Source organism: Salmo trutta, chromosome 38 (assembly GCF_901001165.1).
Source record: "Salmo trutta chromosome 38, fSalTru1.1, whole genome shotgun sequence".
NCBI lineage: Eukaryota > Metazoa > Chordata > Actinopteri > Salmoniformes > Salmonidae > Salmo > Salmo trutta.
In genome coordinates, this window is record NC_042994.1 from 31655174 (window position 1) to 31676614 (window position 21441).

General features: G+C 40.3%; 1 protein-coding gene across 2 annotated transcripts in view; it reads left to right on the top strand.

The window, feature by feature from the left end:
- The window catches only part of LOC115177650 (zinc finger protein OZF-like), an 84547-nt gene that overhangs the window by 59398 nt on the left and 3708 nt on the right, over positions 1-21441 (top strand). The window contains exons 1-2 of one of the 2 annotated variants that reach the window (XM_029738588.1): positions 10781-10838; positions 10974-11151. The exons of the other annotated variant lie outside the window; for it this stretch is intronic. Coding sequence (XP_029594448.1) covers positions 10836-10838; positions 10974-11151 — 181 coding nt within the window. The 5' untranslated portion in view covers positions 10781-10835. Of the gene's footprint in view, positions 1-10780; positions 10839-10973; positions 11152-21441 lie in introns of those variants that run through there. 2 annotated transcript variants of the gene reach the window in all.

Below are 21441 nucleotides of genomic sequence, written 5' to 3' on the forward strand. Positions count from 1 at the left end.
CTTTACAGTGAAAGCATAACATTAGATTATGTTAGGACAGCATCTATACAAGAAAAACCACACAGCCATTTTCCAAGCAAGGAGAGGTGTCACAAAAAAGCAGAAATAAAGCTAAAATTAATCACTAACCTTTGATGGTCTTCATCAGATGGCACTCATAGGACTTCATGTTACACAATACATGAATGTTTTGCTCGATAAAGTTCATATTTATATCCAAAAACCCCATTTTACATTGGCATGTAATCTTCAGAAATGTTTTGCCTCCCAAAACTTCCGGTGAATGAGCACATCAATTTACAGAAATACTCATCATAAACGTTGATAAAATATTAAACTGTTATGCAAAGAATTATAGATACACTTCTCCTTAATGCAACCGCTGTGTCAGATTAAAAAAAACTTTACAGCGAAAGCACACTTTGCAATAATCTGAGTACAGCGTTCAGACACAAAACCAAACCCGCCATTTTGTGGAGTCAACAAAACTCAGAAATAATATTATAAATATTCACATACCTTTGATGATCTTCATCAGAATGCACTCTCAGGTATCCCAGGTCCACAATAAATGTTTTTTGTTCGATAAAGTCCATCATTTATGTCCAAATACCTCCTTTTTGTTCGCGCATTCAGTCCACTACTCCAAATGCAGGAAGCGCGCGCAAAATGTCACAACGAAAAGTCAAATAAAGTTCTATTTACGTTTGTAGAAATATGTCAAACGATGTATAGCATCAATCTTTAGGACGTTTTTAACATAAATCTTCAGTAATATTCCAACCGGACAATTCCAATGTCTTCAGAAAAGAAAAGAAACACAGCTAACTCTCACGGGAACGCATGCCACTGAGCTCATGTCATTTTCTCACTCATCAACTTCCAGGCCCTCTTCTTCGCTCCATATTCACAGTAGAAGCATGAAACAACGTTCTACAGACGTTCTACAGACGTTCTGTTGACATCTAGTGGAAGCCTTAGGAAGTGCAAAATGAACCCTAAGTCACTGTATACTGTATAGGCAATCACTTGAAAAACGACAAACCGCAGATTTCCACACTTCCTGGTTGGATTCTTCTCAGGTTTTTGCCTGCCATATGAGTTCTGTTATACTCACAGACATCATTCAAACAGTTTTAGAATCTAGAATCAGAGTGTTTTCTATCCAAATCTACTAATAATATGCATATCCTACCTTCTGAGCCTGAGTAGCAGGCAGTTTAATTTGGGCACGCCTTTCATCCGGACGTCAAAATACTGCCCCCTACCCTAGAGAAGTTAAGTTTGCTGAAAATAAATGCAGTTGACAGTGAGAGGACGTTTCTTTTTTTGCTGAGTTTATATATAGTTACTATCAGTTTTAGGAACATCTCGCCAAAATATTTCACCTTATTTTTTTACTTTACCTAAAATATGACATCAGCGATAGTCAAAATGTTGAAAACCTGTGAATGTCTAAATAAGAAATTGTGCCATTTATTCATTCTGTTTTACAAGTCAGAACACAAAACACTAAACAGTTCTAGGACACTCAAGACACAGACATCGCTGGATTCCAATCGAGCAGGTGGTTCTAAACATATAACTTCCATAGCTGTATGATACAGAATGTGACCTACACACATCTTTACCCAAAATGTCATGACATTAGTGATAGTCAAAATGTTGCAAATCTGTGAACGTCTAAATAATAAATTGGGCCATTTAAACAGCATGTGTCGAACCCTTTCAACAACGGGGAGATTTTACTGATGTGCTTTGTGTCTTAGACACAAAAACAAGTTTTGGATTTCCACTTAAAATTACTTCTTTACTTATTTTATGTTTAAGGAAGTGTGTAGGTCGCATTCTGAACCATACAGCTATGAAGGTTATATATTTAGAACCACCTGCTGATAGGAATCCAGTGACGTCTTTGTCTCCATGTCCTAGAACTGTTTAGTTTTTTGTGTTCTGACTAGTAAAACAGAATGAATAAAATAAGTAATGTTAACATATCAGTAATTACCAGGAAGCTCTACAACATTTGTTTTAAAATCACACCAAGATTGTTAAAACTGGCCTCAGGTTATTGAGAGATCTGATTAGGATTTACCCTTATAGCAAGGCTGTTTTATCACGTGGAGGTTTCATTCAGGTCTTTATTTAAATAAACACTCTGTCTTTGACAGGAGAAAGACCAGACTCAGAGGAACCAGTGCCAGAGACGTCCAAACCAGCAAGACGACACCACTGCTCCCACTGTGGAAAGGGTTTTAAACAGTTACGGGACCTGAAACAACATGAGAGAATACATACAGGAGAAAAGCCGTACCACTGCGCCCAGTGTGGAAAGAATTTTAACCACAAAGGATACCTGAAACAACACGAGAGAATACACACAGGGGAGAAGCCTTACCACTGCTCCCAGTGTGGAAAGAGCTATAACCAGAGAGGATACCTGAAAAAACATGAGAGAATACACACAGGGAGGAGTTTTAACCAGAAAGGACACCTGATCCAACACGAGAGAATACACACAGTGGAGAAGCCATACCACTGCTCACAGTGTGCAAAGAGTTTTACAAGGTTAGGGGGCCTGAAAATACATGAGACAATACATACAGGAGAAAAGCCGTACCACTGCTCCCAGTGTGGAAAGGGTTGTAACCACTTAAGTGGACTGAAAAGACATGAGCGAATACACACAGGGGAGAAGCCGTACCACTGCTCCCAGTGTGGAAAAGGTTTTGCCCAGTTATGTAACCTGAAAACACATGAGAGAATACACACAGGGGAGAAGCCTTACCACTGCTCCCAGTGTGAAAAGAGTTTTAAGGAGTTAGGTAACCTGAGAAGACATGAGGTAAACCACACAGGAGGTAAGAATGTAGGTTGTTGAACAGTAGGACATAGGACAGATGTAGGCCTCTGAACAGTAGGACATAGGAAAGATGTAGGCCTCTGAACAGTAGGACATAGGACAGATGTAGGCCTCTGAACAGTGGGACATAGGACAGGAGAATGCTCAATACATGGTGAGACAGTAGTCCTTCTTTCGTTCATAATGCGTTTGAGCCAATCGGTTGTGATGTGACAAGGTAGGGGGGTATACAGAAGATAGCCCTATTTGGTAAAAGATTGAGTCAACATTAGGGCAAGAACAGCTCAATTAAGCGAAGAGAAACGACAGTCCATCATTACTTTAAGACATGAAGTCAATCAATCCGTTTCTTCAAGCGCTATGTTGAAACTGGCTCTCATGAGGACCGCCACAGGAAAGGAAGACCCAGAGTTACTTCTGCTGCAGAGGATAAGTTCATTAGAGTTACCAGCCTCAGAAATTGCTGCCCAAATAAATCCTTCACAGAGTTCAAGTAAGACACATCTCAAAATCAACTGTTCAGAGGAGACTGCGTGAATCAGGCCTTCATGGTCCTATTGCTGCAAAGAAACCACTACTAAAGGGTCACCACTAAGAAGAAGAGACTTGCTTGGGCAAAGAAACACTAGCAATGGACATTAGACCGGTGGAAATCTGTCCTTTGGTCTGATGAGTACACATTTTTGATTCCAACCGCCATGTCTTTGTGAGATGCGGAGTAGGTGAACGGATGATCTCCGCATGTGTGGTTCCCACTGTGAAGCATGGAGGAGGTGGTGTGCGGATGCTTTGCTGTTGACACTGTCAAGGATTTTATTTTGAGTTAATGGCACACTTAACCAGCATGGCTATCACAGCATTCTGCAGCGATATCCCATCTGTTTTGGGCTTAGTGGGACTATCACTTGTTTTTCAACAGGACAATGACCCAACACAACTTCAGGCTGTGTAAGGGCTATTTGACCAAGAAGGAGAGTGATGGAGTGCTGCATCAGATGAACTGGCCTCCACAATCACCTGACCTCAATCCAATTGAGATGGTTTGGGATGAATTGGACCGCAGAGGTTAGGAAAAGTGCCCAACAAGTTATCAGCATGTGTTGGAACTCCTACAAGACTGTTGGAAAAGCATTCCAGGTGAAGCTGGTTGAGAGAATGCCAAGAGTGTGCAAAGCTGTCGTCAAGGCAAAGGGTGGCGATCTTGAAGAATCTAAAATATATTTTGATTTGTTTAACACTTTTTTTGGTTACTACATGATTCCATGTGTTATTTCATAGTTTTGATGTCTTCACTATTATTCTACAATGTAGAAAATAGTCAAAATAAAGAAAAACCCTTGAATGAGTAGGTGTGTCCAAACTTTTGACTGGTGCACATGGTGGTGTACATAAAATCCCCTGGCACCCGCTCCAGTGGACATTCCTGCAGTCAGCATGCCAATTGCCTGCTCCATCTGAGACGTCTGTGGCATTGTTGTGTGACAAAACTACACATTTTAGAGTGGCCTTTCATTGTCTCCAGGACAAGGTGCACCTGTGTGTAATGATCATGCTGTTTAATCAGCTTCTTGATATGCCACACCTGTCAGGTGGATGGATTATCTTGGCAAAGGATAAATGTTTACTAACAGGGATGTACCACTGCTCCCATTGGAAAGAGTTTTAACATGTTAGGAAGTCTAATAGCTCATGAGAGAATACACACAGGAGAGAAAAATAACTTATAGTGTGTAAATTGACATTTCACATCACATTGACTTAATTACTTCTCCCAGTGTGTAAATTTATATTTCACATCACATTGACTTAATTACTTCTCCTAGTGTGTAAATTTATATTTCACATCACATTGACTTAATTACTTCTCCTAGTGTGTAAATTTATATTTCACATCACATTGACTTTAAATTCATCAGATAACATACACAGTGCTCCCATTGTCTTATAATGTTGACTGAGAATGTGTTTATACCATATGGAATTGAATTGTATAAAGTATTATACTCACAAATATATTTTCATGTTTTTATTATGAAACATTAATTGAATATGGAGTATGTCCGTTTGAATATAGAGTAGATCAGATTCCATGTGTTTAAATGGTCATTTTTTAAACTCTGACTGTGTGTGTGTATCTGGGTGTCATTCCTCCAGCGCTACAGATAATCAAGTGATATTTGGATGTGATGCATTTGCTCCATTGTTGACATTTGCATTGTTGGCCCACTGATGATTTAATGACATGAAAATGTTCACTGACTCGCCCACAGATTGCTGTTTCATCATTGTCTCAATGAAGAGTTCCTCGTTCGACTTTATTGGGGGAATTTACAAGCCTCCCACTGGTTGAATAAACGTTGTTTCCACGTAATTTCAATAAAACAAATCCATGTGATGATGATGTTAGATCAATGTAGGAAATGTATTGGATTTGTAAAAAGCAATCAACATCAGGTATTTTTTTTTTTTCACCCAACTGGCAACCTAAATCCAATGACAGGTGACATTTTGTGTTGATTTCATGTTGAATTCACTTTAGTTGACGACTCAAAGAAATGTAAATAGAAACTAGATGTTGAACTGACGTCTGTGCCCAGTGGGCTGGTTTGAATAAGCGGCAGGTGTTGGATCAATATCCACCTTAGTAGCTAAGTTTCCCATGCAATTTGCCACAGATTTTCATGTGAATATTCTCAAATCTGCATAAAACTATATAGGAATTTTCCATCAAACAGACTTATTGCAGATAAAATACTTTGCATGATAACGTAGTGCAAGAAAATATTACTTTCGCTATTAAATTCCCATGTACTGTATGAAAAATACAAGTTAAATGGGTTTCCATCACATTTTCAACTCTACTGATGGTTTTAAAAACTGTTGTGTGAAATAGAAAACGTGCTCTTGTCCAATGCACTGTAGCCATCAGCTCACAGACACAGTGCTGGTAGGCTACCTACATGATGAGATTATTATGGATAAGATAAATATTTTATTTGTCAAATGGCAGCCAAGCATCGACCATCATGTCACCAGAATAAGACCATCACAATGTATTGGAACGGAGCATCAATCTCATCACCTCCACTTTCACCACCCTGTGAAGTTTATAACTAATTTAATCTATAGCCTAATAAACTGCATGGGTTCCCAAGTCGTAGTGGGAGGACCACTCAACATGTCATTGCGTGACTCCAAGTTAACTAAGATATGATGGTTATTATATAAATATTTGCGCATGGAAAAGCCATTTCTCGCTTTTCCATTTTTACTGACACAAAAAGACAATTAACAACTTCTCAAACAAACTAACAAATTGTCTGTCGGCATTTATAGAAGTGTTCAGGCATATCCTGTTTCCATCAGCCTGGTCATTACTTTTGAAATGGTTGGATCAATATCCACCTTCATGACATGGATGAAACCTGATTTGGAATGTCTGAGTAGTTCTATATGATGTCATAATACACCCCTCTGATAATCAAGTGATATTTGGAATGTCTGAGTAGTTCTATATGATGTCATAATACACCCCTCTGATAATCAAGTGATATTTGGAATGTCTGAGTAGTTCTATATGATGTCATAGTACACCCCTCTGATAATCAAGTGATATTTGGAATGTCTGAGTAGTTCTATATGATGTCATAATACATCCCTCTGATAATCAAGTGATATTTGGAATGTCTGAGTAGTTCTATCTGATGTCATAATACACCCCTCTGATAATCAAGTGATATTTGGAATGTCTGAGTAGTTCTATCTGATGTCATAATACACCCCTCTGATAATCAAGTGATATTGTTTACATTTAGGTCACTCTGATAATTTATATCTTACAGCACGTGTCAAACTCATTCCACAGAGGGCCGAGTGTCTGCAGGGTTTTGCTCCACCCTTGTACTTGATTGATTAATTAAGGTCACTAATTAGTAAGGAACTCCCCTCACCTGGTTGTCTAGGTCTTAATTTAATGGAAAAAACAAAAACCTGAAGACACTCGGCCCTCCGTGGAATGAGTTTGACACCCATGTCTTACAGTGTGGCTTTAAAGAGCAGTGATACTATCAAGAGCAGTGTGCGGGTTTCTTCTTTCTTCTCATTTCATTAAACTGTTACCATGCACCTGCAGAAAAGATAGCTCAGATGTGCCTTTTGAATTTTGAAATACATTTGCTGCCTTAAAATTACATCTAAAAAGGGATTAAATTACATTTTATAGAACGTGTTCAACAATTTGTTGTTTGTTCTACCAACTTAGCACAACATATATCCATCGTTTTTGTAAAACAAAAATGGTCATTGATGGACAGTGATATTTAAACCTGATTTTCTCAAAAACTTTTTGCAGATTTAAGTCAGGACTGGGAACAGACCACTTATGAACAACAACTCTTGGAAAGCCATTCTGGTGTCTTTTGCATAAAAATGTGTATAATTGTCCCTCAGAAAAATAAAACCCTGTCCCAGCTTTCGGTTTTCAGAAGACTGAGGGGGGTTTTCCTCTAACTTTTTACCTGGGCTTTGCTCCTTTCATATTTCTTTTGATCCTGACAAATTCCCCAGTCTCTCCCGGGGACAAGCATACCCATAACATGATGCTGCCACCACAATACTTATTGTGTGCTTAATGTGTGGTCTATCTGCAGGTCATCAGACTGTTAAATAGTCTTCACTAGCCGGCCTCCGCCCAGTACCCTGCCCTGAACTTTAGTCACTGTTACTAGCCGTCTACAACCCAGTACTCCACCCTGTATTCTATTCAAGGCTCATCCTATATAATTACTGCTGTGCGCACCTTTTCTATTCATATACGGTCCATAATGTCTATACACACCATCATATACATTGTAAACAAACTGTATATTTATATTCCAGACTCTAACATGGCTTGTTCTACCATTTCTATATTTCTAAATCCTTAAAATAAATTGTGGGGATTTGCATGTATTGTTTTGTATTGTTAGATATTACTGTACTGTTTCGCTACACCCGCGATAACATCAGAGAAATATGTGTATGAGACCAATAACATTAAATTTGATTTGATCTGTGGTTAGAGGTCTGCAGACAACAGATGGTGTTTATGGTGGAGAGGACTGTGGACTCAGTGGAGGACATCCCAGCTACTTGGCAGTGTTGACACGGCTACTTCCTATCTGACTGTTAATAGGACTTCACTGTTACTGCCTACCTGACTGGTAATAGGACTTCACTGCTACTTCCTATCTGACTGGTAATATGACTTCACTGCTACTTCCTACCTGACTGGTAATAGGACTTCACTGCTACTTCCTATCTGACTGGTAATAGGACTTCACTGCTACTTCCTATCTGACTGGTAATATGACTTCACTGCTACTTCCTATCTGACTGGTAATAGGACTTCACTGCTACTTCCTATCTGACTGGTAATAGGACTTCACTGCTACTTCCTATCTGACTGGTAATAGGACTTCACTGCTACTTCCTATCTGACTGGTAATAGGACTTCACTGCTACTTCCTATCTGACTGGTAATAGGACTTCACTGCTACTTCCTATCTGACTGGTAATAGGACTCACTGCTACTTCCTATCTGACTGGTAATAGGACTTCACTGCTACTTCCTACCTGACTGGTAATAGGACTTCACTGCTACTTCCTACCTGACCAGTAAATGACTTCACTGTATCCTACCATGATTATATTTATTTGTTTAATCTGTATTTAACTAGGCAAGTCAGTCAAGAACTTATTATTATTTACAATGACATCCTACCAAAAGGCAAAATGCCTCCTGCGGGGACGGGAGCCTGGGATTAAAATAAATAAATACAATATAAAGGACAAAACACACATTACAACAAGAGAGACCTAAGACAACATAACTAGGTGGCAAAACATGACAACACAGCATGGTAGCAACACAACATGGTTGCAACACTATAAAGGTAGCAGCACAAAAACATGATACAAACATTATTGGAGCAGGGAGGTTAAAGGTCACTTCAGGATACAGCTGTTACTCTAAACTATCCCTAGATAATCCAGTAATGAGAGAAAATGTAAAGAATATTTAGGGCCCTATAACATCTCTATCTATATATAACATCTCTATCAAATTTGAATTTTTCTTACCTAATTCCGTTTATTTATTTATTATTCTGTTTTCTACGTTTAGTGATTCCAGGTTTCTGATTTGTCCCTGTTTTTCCCTTTCAAAATCACACTGTTAATAGAAAAACAACAACATTGGATGTTCTAAGTCCACAACAATACTTAAACCACATCAAGAGACCACTTTTGAAGTCTGAGAATATTTGAAAAAAAATCTAACACATTTTCATTTTTTGGGTGTAGATAATGACGACTTGCAGGCTGTGGGTTCAGAATAACTATGACAAAAATGAATACAAATTATACCACCACCCAAACGGGCACTTTAGAGACTGGAAGGGTAAAGGGTCATGTGCTCTACACAGGTAGAGCCGTAACTGTCCATGTTGCCTTATGCAAAGTGGGCACTGCTTCATGTGGCAACACCAACACTCACATAAATAGCCCATATGCCACTGGGTGGGAGAAGTTTTAATTGTTTTTGGGCAGCATTATGTGAGGTGTTATTATGTGTTGTTAGCGATGAGCCTTGGTCAATTTATCTCTGAATATGCCTCTTCAATCTGTCACCTAATCCTGCCTAATGGGCAGGTCAGCCCTGGAGTAAAGTATTGGCTGTAAGAAGGAAGAGAAACATAACATCTGGTTGTTTTTAAATGACTTCTTATGACATTGCTTTATTTTTGTTCCAATCTGTGTTGCCCACTCCAGTCAGCAGACGGCGATGTGAGTCTTTCAGGTAATGCTTCTTGCGTGACGTATAATCTAGTGGACGGAACTGGTGGCTTCTTCAACAGCGACAAAAGTCAACTGATTCAACCAACGCGGTGGTTTACTAGTGAGCATAACACCGAAACATTGAAGCTCTTTAGACCAATCTTGTGTTTATTAATATTAAGTACATAACTCTGTTTACGTATCTACGAGTTCGTTTAAACGTAATTTGATTCTTAAATTAGAAAATATGTTAAATTTATACAGCACTAGGCTAATCGCCCAGGGGGCATGAGCTCACTAAACTAGACGGAGAAAGAAGCTCTGGTGAAAGGAGAGGAAGAAGCTTTCAGAATGAAAAAGGAGGAAGAGGAGGCTATCACATTGAAAGAAGAAGAGGAGGATGGGAAAGAGGTTGTCAGGGTAGTAAAGGAGGTAGAAGCTTTCAGAATCAAAAAGGAGGAAGATGCCGTAACATTGAAAGAAGAGGAAGAACCTTTTGGAGTAAAAGAGGAAGAGGAGGCTATCTCAATAAAAGAGGAAGAAGACGTTTTGGGAGTGAAAAAGGAGGAGGAGACTGAAGTTCCGATTACCACCAGTTAGTATTGTCTTAAAAACATGTACACAAACTATGCAGTTGTTGAACTAATGTGTGGTTTTAAAGGGGCATTACTTAAGAGTTCTACACTTGAATATGTCGTTCAGTACTGTAGGAATTGTTTAAGGGGCAATCTGCCATTGGTACATATTTTTGGGGGACTTTTAAATGAGATTTATTGAATTCTCCATGTGGTCTATATTAAAGTTCACCTCATCTAATATAACAGGCTTTTAAAATTCAGTATTGGAGCATAATTTATACTTAAAATATCAAATGGACGCAAAATATCAAATGGACGCAAAAGGCACCCATTCGGTGAAGGACCGTTTTACATTTGCATCATAAACACATAATTAAGAGGCCAATTTAGGTCCTTTTTAGACATTAATGCCTCTTGTAAGACCCTATGATTGCAATAGTAGATCATACGTTTACTATCTGTTTGATGTTCTCATTCACACAGGAGAGAGACATGACTATTGTGGATCCTCTGGGGAGCCTCAACAACATCCTGATGCTGACGAGGAAGAGAAGAGTCTCTCCAGATCAGAACACCAGATGGTACAGCTTGGTCTGGTCTAGCATACAGCTTGCTCTATCAGGGTCTGGGCTGGGTTTCTGTAAAGCACTTTATGACAACAGTGGCATCAGCATCCATAATGATATGTGTCTGTGTCCCCTCTTTATGGTTACCAGGACAACGCTAGCCCTTCCTCCCTCCCGAAGTCCCCGTGTCATGCCTCTCCCGGTAGCACCTTACTGCTGGGTATGAAGAGGTTGTCTGTGCTGCTGGTGGACTGCAGGAAAACAACGTGGCTGAGTGGAACTGTGAGAGGAGGAGAAGAGAAGAAAGGATCAGATTTGACACATCAAAGTAAGTGCTGTAGTTTAGTTTGAACAAATACAATAGATCTGCACACTGGTTTCTGTTACCAGGACAACCAGCAGAGTTCTGTTAGTTGACATGAAGATAGACTGGTGGATATGGATGTTATGAATATCATAACACTGAAAAATGATTCTGCCAATGAAAAGAGAGAAACCAATAGACCGTATTAAAACCTTGATGAAAGTTAGATTTAGAGAGAAAGTTTCAAGATGATCTGATGTAAGGTGAATGTTTTACAAAAACCTTTCCTTAAAACGTTATGGATATTACATTGCCTGTCCCACTCAACCCCCCTATCTTTACCAGACTCTAGAACAGGCAAACAAAACTCCAGACAGTTCAATTTGGCCTGTGTTTATTAATTAACTAATACTGGAGGAAAGCTGTGATCAGGCTCCCCACTCAAGTGAAAGCTTCATGCTGTAACCAGTGCCGGCAACCTGGTTCAGGTCATCAATCAACCTACCAGGGTAGTTACAAACAGTACAGGAATGAAATCATCATTGTTTTGATCATATCTTTACTAATGCTGCAGAAATATGTTTTAAAGCGTTATCCAAATCGATCAGATGTAGGGATCACAATATAGTAGCCATATCTAGGAAAACCAAAGTTCCAAAGGCTGGGCCTAATATTGTGTAAAAGAGGTCATACAATAAGTTGTAGTGATTCCTATGTTATTGATGTAAATAATATTTGTTGGTCTGTGGTGTGTAATGACGGACAACCAGACGCTGCCTTTGACACATTTATGAAATTGCTTGTCCCAGTTATTAAATATGCATGCACCCGTTAAGAAAATGACTGTAATAACTGTTAAATCCACGTTGATTGATGAGGATTTGAAAAATGTTATGGTGTAGAGGGAGGAGGCAAAAGAGATGGCAAATGGGTTTGGCTGTACAACTGATTGGCAAACGTATTGCAAATTGAGAAATCATGTGACTAAACTGAATAAAAAGAACGAACTACACTTTGAAACCAAGATAAATGACAAAGAATGATTGTAAAAAGCTGTGAAGCATCTTCAATTACATTTTGGGCAAAAAGGCAAACTCTGCTCCATCATTCATTGAATCAGATGGCTCATTCATCACAAAACCCACTGATATTGCCAACTACTTGAATTATTTTTTCATTGGCAAGATTAGCAAACTTAGGTATGACATGCCAGCAACAAACACTGACACTACACATCCAAGTATATCTAACAAAATTATGAAAGACAAGCATTGTAATTTTGAATCTGTGAAGTAAGTGTGGAAAAGGTGAAACAATTATTGTTGTCTTTCAACAATGACAAGTCACCGGGGTCTGACAACATGGATGGAAAATGATTGAGGATAATAGTGCCACTCCTATTTGCCTTATCTTCTATTTAAGCCTACTAGAAAGTGTGTGCCCTCAGGCCTGGAAGGAGGCAAAAGTCATTCCGCTACCTAAGAATAGTAAAGCCCCCTTTACTGGCTGAACTAGCAGACCAATCAGCCTGTTACCAATCCTTTTGATCAGATAGTTTTTTTAACTTGTTTTACAAGTAAACAAATAGAGATTTTCAGCACTTACACAAATAACTGATTGGCTGAGAGAAATTGATGATAAAAAGATTGGGGGGGGCTGTTTTGTTAGACTTCAGTGTGGCTTTTGACATTATTGATCATCGTCTGCTGCTGGAAAAACTTGTGTTGTGGATAAAGAGTTACCTGTCTAACAGAACACAGATGGTGATCTTTAATGCAAGTCTGTCCAACAAAATCTAGGTAGAATCAGGAATTCCCCAGGGCAGCTGCCTAGGCACCTTTTACTTTTTTAAATCTTTACTAATGACATGCCACTGGCTTTGAGTAAAGCCAGTGTGTCTATGTATGCGGATAACTCCACACTATACACATAAGCTACCACAGTGACTGAAATGACAGCAAGTTAATTTCAGAATGGGTGGCAAGGAATAAGTTAGTTAGTCCTAAATGGCTGTATTATTAGAGGGGGGTAAAGATAGAGATTTTGTTGGGGCGCCAGGCAGGTATTAACCTGCTGAAAGGAAAAGAGTAGAATAGATAGAGTAGCACTACCAGACACACACATGAAAACATTATGGAGTCTTAAAGGAGGACTGTAGCATCTAATGATGAAACATTATGGAGTTTTAAAGGAGGACTGTAGCGTCTAATGATGAAAACATTTTGGAGTCTTAAAGGAGGACTGAAGCATCTAATGATGAAACATTATGGAGTTTTAAAGGAGGACTGTAGCGTCTAATGATGAAAACATTTTGGAGTCTTAAAGGAGGACTGTAGCATCTAATGATGAAACATTATGGAGTTTTAAAGGAGGCCTGTAGCGTCTAATGATGAAACATTATGGAGTCTTAACCTTTCTGGCGCAGGCGTTCCGCTAGCGACCCACCTCGACAACATCCGGTGAAATTGCAGAGCGCCAAATTCAAAATACAGAAATAGTCATAATAAACATTCATAAAAAATACAAGTGTTATACATCGGCTTAAAGATTAACTTCTTGACAATCCAGCCGCTTTGTCAGATTTCAAAAAGGCTTTACGGCGAAAGCATACCATCTGATTATCTGAGGACAGCTCCCCACTTACAAAAGCATACAAACATTTTACAACCAAGTAAAGGAATTACGAAAGTCAGAAATAGCGATACAATTAATCTCTTACCTTTGAAGATCTTCATATGGTCACAAGAGTCCCAGCTACACAATAAATGTTTGTTTTGTTCGATAAAGTCCCTCTTTATATTCCAAAAACTCTGTTTTGTTGGCTCGTTTTGTACAGTAATCCACTGGCTCAAAGGCGGTCAAAACATGCAGACGAATACATCCTAATAGTACTGGTAAAGTTCGTCGACACGTCAGACAATGTTTATAATTAATCCTCAGGTTGTCAATTGTCTAAATAATCAATAATATTTCAACCGGACAATAGCGTCTTCAATAGAAAGGAAAAACAACGAAGGGCGTGCACTCGGTCACGTGCGCAAACCAGCACTGAATGATTCCACACTCCACTGACAGAAAGGTCTCATTCTTCTTCCTTTTTCTGAAATCAAGCCTGAAACAATGTCTAAAGACTGTTGACATCTAGTGGAAGGCATAGGAACTGCAATCTGGGTCCTAACCCATTAGATACTCTATAGGCATTCAATTGAAAATACCCACATCAAAAAAATCCCACTTCCTGGAAGGATTTTCCTCAGGTTTTTGCCCGACATACCAGTTCTGTTATACTCACAGACATTATTTTAACAGTTTTGGAGTGTTTTCTATCCAATCTACCAATTATATTCATATCCTAGCTTCTGGGCCTGAGTAACAGGCAGTTTACTTTGGGCACGCTTCTCATCCAGAGGTCGAAATACTGCCCCCAAGCCATAAGAAGGAGACCTGTAGCATCTAATGATGAAACATTATGGAGTCTTAAAGGAGGACTGTAGCATCTAATGATGAAACATTATGGAGTCTTAGAGGAGGACTGTAGCATCTAATGATGAAACATTATGGAGTCTTAAAGGAGGACAGTATCATCTTATGATGAAACATTATGGAGTCTTAAAGGACTGTAGCATCTAATGAGGAAACATTATGGAGTATTAAAGGAGGACTGTAGCATCTAATGATGAAACATTATGGAGTCTTAAAGGAGGACAGTATCATCTTCCGGCGCCGACAAAGATGGCCGCCTCGCTTCGTGTTCCTAGGAAACTATGCAGTATTTTGCTTTTTTATGTGTTATTTCTTACATTGTTACCCCAGGTAATCTTAGGTTTTACTACATACAGCTGGGAGGAACTATTGGATATAAGAGCAACGTCAACTCACCAACATTACGACCAGGAATAAGACTTTCCCGAAGCGGATCCTCTGTTTGGATCCCAGCCGGCGAACCAAAACAACGACACCGTAGAAGGGGCAGACGGAGCGGTTTTCTGGTCAGGCTCCGTAGACGGGCACCGCTCCCGAGCATACTACTCACCAATGTCCAGTCTCTTAACAACAAGGTAGACGAAATCCGAGCAAGGGTAGCATTCCAGAGAGACATCCGAGACTGTAACGTTCTTTGTTTCACTGAAACATGGCTCACTCGAGACACGTTATCTGAGTCGGTACAGCCACCTGGTTTCTTCACACATCGCGCCGACAGAAACAAGCATCTCTCTGGTAAGAAGAAGGGTGGGGGTGTATGCCTTATGATTAACGAGACGTGGTGTGATCATAACAACATACAGGAACTCAAGTAATTTGGTTCACCTGACTTAGAATTCCTCACTATCAAATGCCGACCACATTATCTACCAAGAGAATTCTCTTTGATTATAATCACAGCCGTGTATATCCCCCCAAGCAGACACATCGACGGCCCTGAAAGAACTTCATTGGACTCTATGTAAACTGGAAACCACATATTCTGAGGCTGCATTTATTGTAGCCAGGGATTTTAACAAGGCTAATCTGAAAACAAGGCTCCCTAACTTTTACCAGCATATCGATTGCGCGACCCGGGCTGGCAAAACCCTGGATCATTGTTATTCTAACTTCCGCGACACATATAAGGCCCTCCCCCACCCTCCTTTTGGAGGCTGCATTTATTGTAGCCAGGGATTTTAACAAGGCTAATCTGAAAACAAGGCTCCCCAAATTCTATCACCATATCAGTTGTGCTACCAGGGCAGGTAAAACCCTGGATCATTGTTATTCTAACTTCCGCGACGCATATAAGGCCCTCCCCCATCCTCCCTTTGGAAAAGCTGACCACGACTCCATTTTGTTGCTCCCGGCCTATAGACAGAAACTAAAACAGGAAGCTCCCGCCCTCAGGTCTGTTCAACGCTGGTCCGACCAATCGGATTCCACGCTTCAAGATTTCTTCGATCACGTGGACTGGGATATGTTCCACATTGCTGCGAACAACAACATTGACGAACACGCTGACTCGGTGTTCGAGTTCATTAATAAGTGCATCGGTGATGTCGTACCAACAGCGTCTATTACAACATTCCCCAACCAGAAACCGTGGATTGATGGCAGCATTCGCGCAAAACTGAACTGCTTTTAATCAGGGCAAAGTTACCGGAAACATGACCGAATACAAACCGTGTAGCTATTCCCTCCGCAAGGCAATCAAACAAGCTAAGCGTCAGTACAGAGACAAAGTGGAGTCGCAATTCAACGGCTCAGACACGAGAGGTATGTGGCAGGGTCTACAGTCAATCAAGGACTACAGAAGAAAAATCAGCCCCGTCGCGGATCACGATGTCTTGCTCCCAGACAGACTGAACAACTTTTTTGCTCGCTTTGAGGACAATACAGTGCCACTAACACGGCCCGCTACCAAAACCTGCGGGCTCTCCTTCACTGCAGCCAACGTGAGTAAAACATTTAAACGTGTTAACCCTCGCAAGGCTGCAGACCCAGACGGCACCCCCGGCCGCGTCCTCAGAGCATGCGCAGACCAGCTGGCTGGTGTGTTTACAGACATACTCAATCAATCCTTATCCCAGTCTGCTGTCCCCACATGCTTCAAGAGGACCACCATTGTTCCTGTTCCCAAGAAAGCTAAGGTAACTGAGCTAAATGACTACCGCCCTGTAGCACTCACTTCCGTCATCATGAAGTGATTTGAGAGACTAGTCAAGGACCATATCACCTCCACCCTACCTGACACCCTAGACCCACTCCAATTTGCTTACCACCGCAATAGGTCCACAGACGACGCAATCGCCATCACACTGCACACTGCCCTAACCCATCTGGACAAGAGGAATACCTATGTAAGAATGCTGTTCATCGATTACAGCTCAGCATTTAACACCATAGTACCCTCCAAACTCGTCATTAAGCTCGAGACCCTGGGTGTCAACCCCGCCCTGTGCAACTGGGTCCTGGACTTCCTGACGGGCCGCCCCCAGGTGGTGAGGGTAGGTAACAACATCTCCACCCGCTGATCCTCAACACTTGGTCCCCACAAGGGTGCGTTCTCAGCCCTCTTCTGTACTCCCTGTTCACCCACGCCTGCGTGGCCATGCACGCATCCAACTCAATCATCAAGTTTGCAGACAACACTACAGTAGTAGGCTTGATTACCAACAACGACGAGACGACCTACAGGGAGGAGGTGAGGGCCCTCGGAGTGTGGTGTCAGGAAAATAACCTCGCACTCAATGTCAACAAAGCAAAAGAGATGATTGTGGACGTCAGGAAACAGCAGAGGGAGCAGCCCCCTATCTACATTGACGGGACAGTAGTGGAGAGGGTGGAGAGTTTTAAGTTCCTCGGCGTACACATCACGGACAAACTGAAATGGTCCACCCACACAGACAGTGTGGTGAAGAAGGCGCAGCAGCGCCTCTTCAACCTCAGGAGGCTGAAGAAATTCGGCTTGTCACCAAAAACACTCAAAACTTTTACAGATGCACAATCGAGAGCATCCTGTCAGGCTGTATCACCGCCTGGTACGGCAGCTGCTCCGCCCATAACCGGAAGGCTCTCCAGAGGGTAGTGAGGTCTGCACAACGCATCACCGGGTGCAAACTACCTGCCCTCCAGGACACCTACACCACCCGATGTCACAGGAAGGCCAAAAAGATCATCAAGGACAGCAACCACCCGAGCCACTGCCTGTTCACCCCGCTAACATCCAGAAGGCGAGGTCAGTACAGGTGCATCAAAGCTGGAACCGAGAGACTGAAAAACAGCTTCTATCTCAAGGCCATCAGACAGTTAAACAGCCATCACTAACATTGAGTGGCTGCTGCCAACATACTGACTCAACTCAAGCCACTTTAATAATGGGAAAATTGATGTAATCAATTTATCACTTGCCACTTTATATTATTTATATTAGATCATGTTTACATAACCTACATTATTCATCTCATATGTATATGCTGTACGCCATACCATCTACTGCATCTTGCAATTTTGATGTAATTAGATGTATCACTAGCCACTTTAAACAATGCCACTTTATATAATGTTTTCATAATCTACATTACTCGTATGTATATACCGTAAATTCCGGACTATAAGCCGCAACTTTTTTCCCAGGCTTTGAACCTCGCGGCTTAAACAATGACGCGGCTAATATATGGATTTTACCCGCTTTCAAAAAAAAATCTTCCAAAAAAACATTCTGTGACGTGCTCAGTTTTTTGACGGCATGAAGCTTTCATTAGACCAATGAAATTGCCGAACGGGTTAAGGTCAAACAACTTTTTTGTTTACTGTTTAGATTAAATGGAGCGCTAGTCATTTTGTCACCCTCATCATGGCAAAGACACGGAGAAATGCATATGATGCAGCTTTCAAGTTGAAGGCGATTGATCTGGCTGTTGGAAAAGGAAATAGAGCTGCTGCACGGGAGCTTGGTCTTAATGAGTCGATGATAAGACGTTGGAAACAGCAGCGTGAGGAATTGACTCAGTGCAAAAAGACAACTAAAGCTTACTGCTATTTTTTTATTTTTTGTTACAAGCCATGTTTCGTTAAAGCCTATTTATTTTTGTTACAAGCCGTGTTTTGTTAAAGCCTGTGTAAAGTTAATTTGTTTCAATGTACCGGTAGGCACCTGCGGCTTATAGACATGAGCGGCTTATTTATGTTCAAAATAATATTATTTTTTTTATTCAGTGGGTCCGGTTTATATTCAGGTGCGCTTAATAGTCCAAAAATTACGTTACTGTACTCTATACCATCTACTGCATCTTGCCATCCTGATGTAATGTATCACTAGCCACCTTAAACAATGCTGCTTTATGTTTACATACCCTACATTACCCATCTCATATGTATATACTGTACTCTACACCATCTACTGCATCTTGCCTATGTCGTTCGGCCATCACTCATTCATATATTTTTATGTACATATTCGTATTCATTCCTTTACACTTGTGTGTATAAGGTAGTTGTTGTGGAATTGGTAGATTACTTGTTAGATATTACTGCACTGTCAGAACTAGAAGCACAAGCATTTCGCTACACTTGCATTAACACCTGCTAACCATGTGTATGTGACAAATAGATTTGATTTGATCTAATGATGAAACATTATGGAGTCTTTTTATTTTTATTTTACCAGGTAAGTTGACTGAGAACAAATTCTCATTTACAGCAACGACCTGGGGAATAGTTACAAGGGGATGAATGAGCTGGGGATGATTAGGTGACCGTGATGGTATGAGGGTCAGCTTGGGAATTTAGCCAGGACACCGGGGTTATGATAAGTGCCATGGGATCTTTAATGACCTCATAAAGTCAGGACACCCATTTTACAGGAGGACTGTAGCATCTAATGATGAAACATTATGGGAGTCTTAAAGGAGGACTGTAGCATCTAATGATGAAACATTATGGGAGTCTTAAAGGACTGTAGCATCTAATGATGAAACATTATGGAGTCTTAAAGGAGGACTGTAGCATCTAATGATGAAACATTATGGGAGTCTTAAAGGAGGACTGTAGCATCTAATGATGAAACATTATGGGAGTCTTAAAGGAGGACTGTAGCATCTAATGATTAAACATTATGGAGTCTTAAAGGATGATTTTTCCTACTTGCCGTCGTGGGGATTCGAACCGTAGACATTTCAGTTACTGGCCCAACGCTCTTAACCGCTAGTCTACAAATGTTCCAACTTCAATTCATTATTTCTCAATGATGCTTTAAAGAAGAAGTTTACCCAAAATCCAGAAACTCCTAAGTGATTCCATACTATGAAACTAGTCCAGTGGAGTTTGGCCTCTCCCCCTCTCTCTCCCTGTAGTGTTATATTGAAACGGCTGCAAAACGTGACTTGTGACGTTGCTGGATGCGGACCTCGCTCTGCTACTTTCCCAGTTAATAAATGATTCAGAAATCCACAGTGTGTGGTCAAATTTGTTGTTTTATTAAAGCTATAGGCCTTTGGCTTCAAATTGTTTATTTATGTCTGAGAAAGAAAAAAAACATTTTTCAACCCATATGATCTATTACATAATAAAAGTCTAATAAAACATTTTTCAACCCATATGATCTATTACATAATAAAAGTCTAATAAAACACTTTTCAACCCATATGGTCTATTACATAATAAAACACTTTTCAACCCATATGGTCTATTACATAATAAAAGTCTAGTAAAACACTACTCAACCCATACGATCTATTACATAATAAAACACTACTCAACCCATATGATCTATTACATAATAAAAGTCTAATAAAACGTATAGAAATATGATGATGTCATAGTGAATTAATGACATGTGAATGAACAGGCCTTTTCATACTTTATAATATGGCTATATATATATATATATTTATATATAACAAAATATAAACGCAACAATTTCAATGATTTACAGATCAAATAAGGAAATCAGTCACTGTAAATAAATTCATTAGGCCCTAATGGTGGACCTGGGAGGGCGTAGGCTGGGGAGCCAGGCCCAGCCAATCCGAAGGAGTTTTTCCCCACAAAAGAGCTTTATTACAGAGAGTCATACTACTCGGTTTCATCCAGTGTTTGGGTGGCTGTGGAGGTCCTGGGCGGGCTTGGTTACACGTGGTCTGTATTTGTGAGGCCGGTTGGACATACTGCCAAATTCTCTAAAACAACGTTGGAGGCAGCTTATGGTAGAGGAATTTACAGTACCAGTCAAAAGTTTGCGGACACCTGCTCATCCCAGGGTTTTGCTTTATTTTTTACTATGTTCTACTTTGTTGAATAATAGTGAAGACATAAACTATGAAATAACACACATGGAGTCATGTAGTAACCAAAAAGTGTTAAACAAATCAAAATATATTTTATATTTGAGATTCTTCAAAGTAGCCACCCTTTGCCTTGACTGCTTTGCACACTCTAGGCATTCTGTCAACCAGCTTCATGTGGTAGTCACCTGGAATGCATTTCAATTAACAGGTGTGCCTTGTTAAGTTAATTTGTGGAATTCCTTTCCTTCTTAATGCGTTTGAGCCAATCAGTTGTGTTGTGACAAGGTAGTGGTGGAATACAGAAGATAGACCTATTTGGTAATAGACCAAGTCCATATTATGGCAAGAACAGCTCAAAGAAGCAAAGAGAAACGACAGTCCATCATTACTTTAAGGTCAGTCAATCAGGAAAATGTCAAGAACTTTGAAAGTTTCTTCAAGTGTAGTCGCAAAAACCATCAAGCGCTATGATGAAACTGGCTCTCATGAGGACCTCCACAGGAAAGAAAGACCCAGAGTTACTTCTACTACAGAGGATAAGTTCATTTGAGTTACCAGC